We start from the raw sequence: 5,554 nt of genomic DNA, 5'->3' as shown, positions 1-5,554 counted from the left end.
CCTACCCCTGCCCGCCCCCCCCGGGACCCGCCCTCCCTCTGCCCCAGACTCTGCCTCCAGGCCCTGCCCCCCAGCCCCGATCTGGTCCTCACCTGATGCTCCCTGCTCTCTCGGCCACCACCCCCCACCCCGACCCAGGACGGGCCCTGCACCCCCAGACGCTGCCTGGGCTCCCTGGTGTTTCCGCGGAAACTGCAGAGCCGACCCTCCCAGGGCCCTCCGCCCCCTGAGCAGCTGCTGAGCCAGGCCAGGGACTTCATCAACCAGTACTACAGCTCCATCAAGAGGTCAGCCCTCCCCCGAGACCCGCAGCCCACCCTTGGCCCTGGTCCTGCTGAGACCTAGAAGCAGGTGACCCTTCCCCCGGGGCCCCTCGCATTCCCCCCATCCCCGTACCACGTGGGGCCGGAGCTCAACACCGCCACCCTCGCCAAACCCTCGCCAAGCCTGGGGTCCCTCCCCCGCCCACGGCTTCCCCTTGCTCCTCTCTCCTCCCCAGGAGCGGCTCCCAGGCTCACAAGGAGCGGCTTCAGGAAGTGGAAGCCGAGGTGGCAGCCACGGGCACCTACCAGCTTCGTGAGAGCGAGCTGGTGTTCGGGGCCAAGCAGGCCTGGCGCAACGCCCCCCGCTGCGTGGGCCGGATCCAGTGGGGGAAGCTGCAGGTGTGGCTGGCTAGCCAGCACCCAGTGTGGGGACAGGGGGACACAGGAGAGGAAAAGATGGGGTGCGACAGCTCCTGAGGCTTCCCGGGGGGTTCCCGAGCAGTGGGGAGACCCCGCCTATTCCCTCTACCCCAGGGGAGCGAGCCCACAGCCCAGCAGCTAACACCTGGTCGTTAAGCCCCATAGCAGCGCCTTGGCTGTCTGGGGGGGAGAATCACCCAGATGGACAGAGGAACGCACTGAGTAGGTGAGGACAGCTGAGCGGTGATCCCTGGGGGGTATGGTCAGAACAACAAGAGCAGTCTTCCAAAAAAGGCCCCCGAGCTTCCCTGGTGGCGCAGTGGTTGAGGGTCCGCCTGCCGATGCAGGGGACGCGGGTTCGTGCCCCGGTCTGGGAGGATCCCACGTGCCGCGGAGCAGCTGGGCCCGTGAGCCATGGCCGCTGAGCCTGCGCGTCCGGAGCCTGTGCTCCGCAACGGGAGAGGCCACAGCAGTGAGAGGCCCGCGTACCGCAAAAAAAAAAAAAAAAAAAGGCCCCCGCTTGCCCAGCCCAGCATCCTCACCCCAAACACACTGCTCCCTCCCAGTCCCCCAGAGCCTGGGCCTCACACCCTCCTTCACACGGCCGGCCATGTGACTCAAGCTCCCATGGGCTACTGGAACAGCCTGTGGCCCGGCTCTACCAGAAGCAAGCTGACCCACAGGGGAACTGGATCCATGACCTTGGCCTCCTTAGTTGTAACCGGACACCAGAGAATTTGGAAGAAAGCCATGTGCTGAGTAAATCCCAAAGGAGGCTCAAATAAAATCAGAACAATCCTGTCTGACACTTAACAAAACGCTTTAAGTTGTTCAAAGCTCTAGCTCAACTCTGAACCCATCAGAGATTCCGTATTTGACCCTGCTGTTGGCCCCAGGCCAGCCACTGTCACCACTGCCCCTACCACCAACACAAGTCCCCTCCTCCCTGAAGCAGGAAAGGGACCTCCCAGCCTCTTGCTGGGGCCTCCACCCCACCAGTCAGGATGGCTCCTCCTTGCTTCGGAATGTCAGGATGAACAGAGTCCCCAGAGGCCACCTACTGCGGCCACCCCCCTTCCCATCATCAGTGTGCTCAAGGAGAGTCAGAAGACTGGCTGGGGTCACCTGCTTTTGCTTGAGCACCATGAGAAATGGGGAACTCGCCACCCACACCCCCAGGCGGCATCCCCATCAGTTGGTGCCCTGCCCCGATCATCAGTTTGGCAGTGACTGGGTCCCTCCTCTGTACCAGGTGCCAAGTCAGCTTCCGTAGGGATGGGGAGACACTCGCCCCGGCAAGCAGATAAGGAACAGGCCAGACTATGCCGGGTGTGTGCGGTGCAGGGCAGGAAGGGTCAGTGGGGGTGCAAATGGTCAGGGAGGCTCCCGAGAGGAGAAAGAACCATGGTTCACAGCTTGTGACCCCCCAGCCTTCGAAGGCTGCAGACAAGGTCACTAGTCCCTGCCCTGCGTCCTTGCCTTCTCCTGGGGCTGATACTCAAGACCCCCATCTCCCTCCTGTCTCCCTGCCTCGGATGGCTCAGGTGTTTGATGCGCGGGATTGCAGCTCTGCACAGGAGATGTTCACCTACATCTGCAACCACATCAAGTACGCCACCAACCGGGGCAACCTCCGGTGAGTGCCCCCCACCCTGCTCGAGACCCCAACCCCTCCCCCAGGCACAGGCAGTGAACTTGGGCTCTGACCAGCTCTCATCCCCACTTCAGTTCGGCCATCACAGTGTTCCCCCAGCGCACTCCGGGCCGCGGAGACTTCCGAATCTGGAACAGCCAACTGGTGCGCTATGCGGGCTACAGGCAGCAGGATGGCTCCGTGAGGGGGGACCCAGCCAACGTGGAGATCACCGAGGTGGGCGTGGGCAGGTGGAAACGGGGAGGCCAGCCCGAGGGCTCTGGGAGAAGGCAAAAGGGTCCAGTCAAAGAGCGGTCAGCACAGCAGGGAGAGGAGACCTCACTGAGACGAAGGATGGGAGATGCCAAAGAAGGAGGTCCCTGAGGAGGGCTCATTCCCATCTCTGGCCCCTCTGCCCGCAGCTCTGTGTCCAGCACGGCTGGACCCCAGGAAACAGCCGCTTTGATGTGCTACCCCTGCTGCTCCAGACCCCAGATGAGGCTCCAGAACTCTTTGTTCTGCCCCCCGAACTGGTCCTCGAGGTGCCCCTGGAGCACCCGACGTGAGCACGAGAGGGGCCGGGACGGGTGGAGGAGGGGGCTGCCCAGGGGGTGGCCAGGTAGGCAAGGCTCCACAGGGCTGATCCCATGCCCTCACGCCCCCAGGCTGGAGTGGTTCTCGGCCCTGGGCCTGCGCTGGTACGCCCTCCCAGCAGTGTCCAATATGCTGCTGGAAATTGGGGGCCTGGAGTTCCCTGCAGCCCCCTTCAGCGGCTGGTACATGAGCACGGAGATTGGCATGCGGGACCTGTGTGATCCCCACCGCTACAACATCCTGGAGGTGAGGACCTGTGGGGCGGGGGCCTTGGGGGCACGTATAGGATGTCGGCAACATGGAGAATCTGAGCAAGGTCAGGTCCGGTCTGCCTCCTGACCTAGAACTGCAGAGGAGGGCTCTGGAACCACCAAGGTCAGGGCAAAGGGGTGTATGTGCCTGTGTGTGAAGATGCAGTTATTTTCCTGGGGAAAGGAGCTGTAACTGTAGCTTTCACCAGTTTCTCAAAGCATATTTTGACTCAAAACATGGTAAAACCCATTTTAGAGATGAGAAATTAAGGCCCAGGGCTGAGATGTGGCCGGCCCCAGGGTCCCTCTCTGCCCTGTGGTGCCTTTGCAGGCAGGAACCTGAATCAGCCCCAAATGAAGCACTCAGGCCTCCTGCTGGCCACCCACCCACCCTCACCCCTTCCACTCACGAGCTGGAGACAAAGGTGTTCTCCACCCACCCTCCCCCGCCCCCTGCCAACCATTGCCATGCACCCCTGCTCCCAGGACGTGGCCGTCTGCATGGACCTGGATACCCGGACCACCTCATCCCTGTGGAAAGACAAGGCAGCCGTGGAAATCAACCTGGCTGTGCTGCACAGTTACCAGGTACACAGGCCCCGACTGGCCAGGAGCACAAGGGATTGGGGCTGGAAGAGAGGGAGGCACTTAGAGACTGGTCCGGGGGTTGGAGAAAGCTGGAAGGAGTTCCTGAGTCTGAGCGCCACGGGGCGCGCCGGGCCTGTAGTCCCAGGCGCTGTAATTATGGGAACCTGGCCGATTAGTGCATGCTCAGTAATTCTGGTCCCCAGGGCATAGTGGGTATTGCAGTTTGTGGGACCCACTGGATTCTGGAAACTCTAATTCCAGGACATGCTGAGCGTTGTAATTTGAGGAAACTAGTGCCTGCTGAGTACTTCTATGGGTTCTCAAGAGTTTCGGCTATTTTGGTGTGGGAGGCATACAGAGAACACAGACTGGAGCTCCTTTGGCCTGCTGAATTTGGAGCCTGACCACGCGTGCCGCGGTTAGGGGCGACACTGGTTCAGGGAAGATGGTAGATGTTAGGTTTGGGGTGACGGAAGCGCAGGGTCTGTGGGCTAAGTCTGAGCCCGGCCCTCCGGCCCTCCCTCACCCCAGCTCGCCAAAGTGACCATTGTGGACCACCACGCCGCCACGGCCTCCTTCATGAAGCACCTAGAGAACGAGCAGAAGGCCAGGGGGGGCTGCCCTGCCGACTGGGCCTGGATCGTGCCCCCCATCTCGGGCAGCCTCACCCCAGTCTTCCATCAGGAGATGGTCAACTATGTCCTGTCCCCTGCTTTCCGCTACCAGGTGCCCACCCCACTGGCTCTTGCCCACCATGCCAGCTCTAACTGAGCAGCCCCAGGGGCCTCCAACCTTCTGTTCTCTCTCCTTACCTGTCCCTCCACTCCCGCCCCCCCCCATCGCTTCCCTGTAGCCAGACCCCTGGAAGGGGAGCACAGCCAAGGGCACCGGCATCACCAGGAAGAAGACGTTTAAGGAAGTGGCCAAGTAGGTGCCCTGGGACAGCTGCCCTCCCTCCCACACACCCAGACCCTCCCCGCCATCACCAGCAGTGGTCTGGGCACTCCACCCCTCCACACCCACCAAGACCTTGCTTGGGTCACGCGCCTGGGGAGGCCCTGTCTCTGTGCGCCTGGGACCCCTTCACCCCACCCTTGCCCACAGTGCAGTGAAGATCTCTGCCTCACTCATGGGCACCGTGATGGCGAAGCGAGTGAAAGCTACGATTCTGTACGCCTCCGAGACCGGCCGGGCCCAGAGCTACGCACAGCAGCTGGGGAGGCTCTTCCGGAAGGCCTTTGACCCTCGGGTAGGACTGAGCCCAGAGGGCAGGGATCTGAAAAGAACGGGGGTTCTGCCCTCACCTTCAGACACACCCTGGAGAACAGGAGAGGGTCACAAGGCAGGGCCCACGAGGAACCCCGGGATCCTCAGGGATTCAGGGATCGAGTCGGGGCCTGAATCTTGCCCTGCCGGGAGGGCTAGAATGAAAAGAACGAGGGCAGCGCAGCACAGGTCCCCAGGACATGGTCTTCTCCTTGCCCACAGGTCCTGTGCATGGATGAGTATGACGTGGTGTCCCTGGAGCACGAGACACTGGTGTTGGTGGTGACCAGCACCTTTGGGAATGGCGATCCCCCAGAGAATGGAGAGGTGAGGCCTGCCAGGAAAGGGGCCGCTGGGAATGAAGGGAGACTCAGAATTGGAATGTCTGGGCAGGACCCCCAACCCCATGATGGAAAGCGGAGATGCCGTGAGAGTAGGAGCGTGGACAGTCCACTGGGACCCAAGGGCCTACACAAGCCACACTCCAGGCCCACCCTTGTGGCTGGACACACACACACACACACACACACACACACACA

At 62.0% G+C, this 5,554-nt stretch overlaps 1 protein-coding gene across 3 annotated transcripts in view; it reads left to right on the top strand.

The window, feature by feature from the left end:
• NOS3 (nitric oxide synthase 3) overlaps positions 1-5,554 on the top strand; it is an 18,504-nt gene that overhangs the window by 1,769 nt on the left and 11,181 nt on the right. For 2 of the 3 annotated variants that reach the window (XM_007469838.1, XM_007469839.1), the window contains exons 3-13: positions 139-287; positions 500-662; positions 2,228-2,319; positions 2,412-2,553; positions 2,739-2,878; positions 2,982-3,156; positions 3,648-3,749; positions 4,281-4,475; positions 4,603-4,676; positions 4,854-4,998; positions 5,238-5,342. In XM_007469838.1, the coding sequence (XP_007469900.1) occupies positions 139-287; positions 500-662; positions 2,228-2,319; positions 2,412-2,553; positions 2,739-2,878; positions 2,982-3,156; positions 3,648-3,749; positions 4,281-4,475; positions 4,603-4,676; positions 4,854-4,998; positions 5,238-5,342 (1,482 nt within the window). The remainder of the gene's footprint in view (positions 1-138; positions 288-499; positions 663-2,227; positions 2,320-2,411; positions 2,554-2,738; positions 2,879-2,981; positions 3,157-3,647; positions 3,750-4,280; positions 4,476-4,602; positions 4,677-4,853; positions 4,999-5,237; positions 5,343-5,554) is intronic. The other variant, XM_007469840.1, reaches the window with a different exon arrangement.

This window comes from Lipotes vexillifer, unplaced genomic scaffold, assembly GCF_000442215.2.
Source record: "Lipotes vexillifer unplaced genomic scaffold, Lipotes_vexillifer_v1.1 scaffold472, whole genome shotgun sequence".
NCBI lineage: Eukaryota > Metazoa > Chordata > Mammalia > Artiodactyla > Lipotidae > Lipotes > Lipotes vexillifer.
This window is presented reverse-complemented; position numbering and strand designations above follow the sequence as displayed.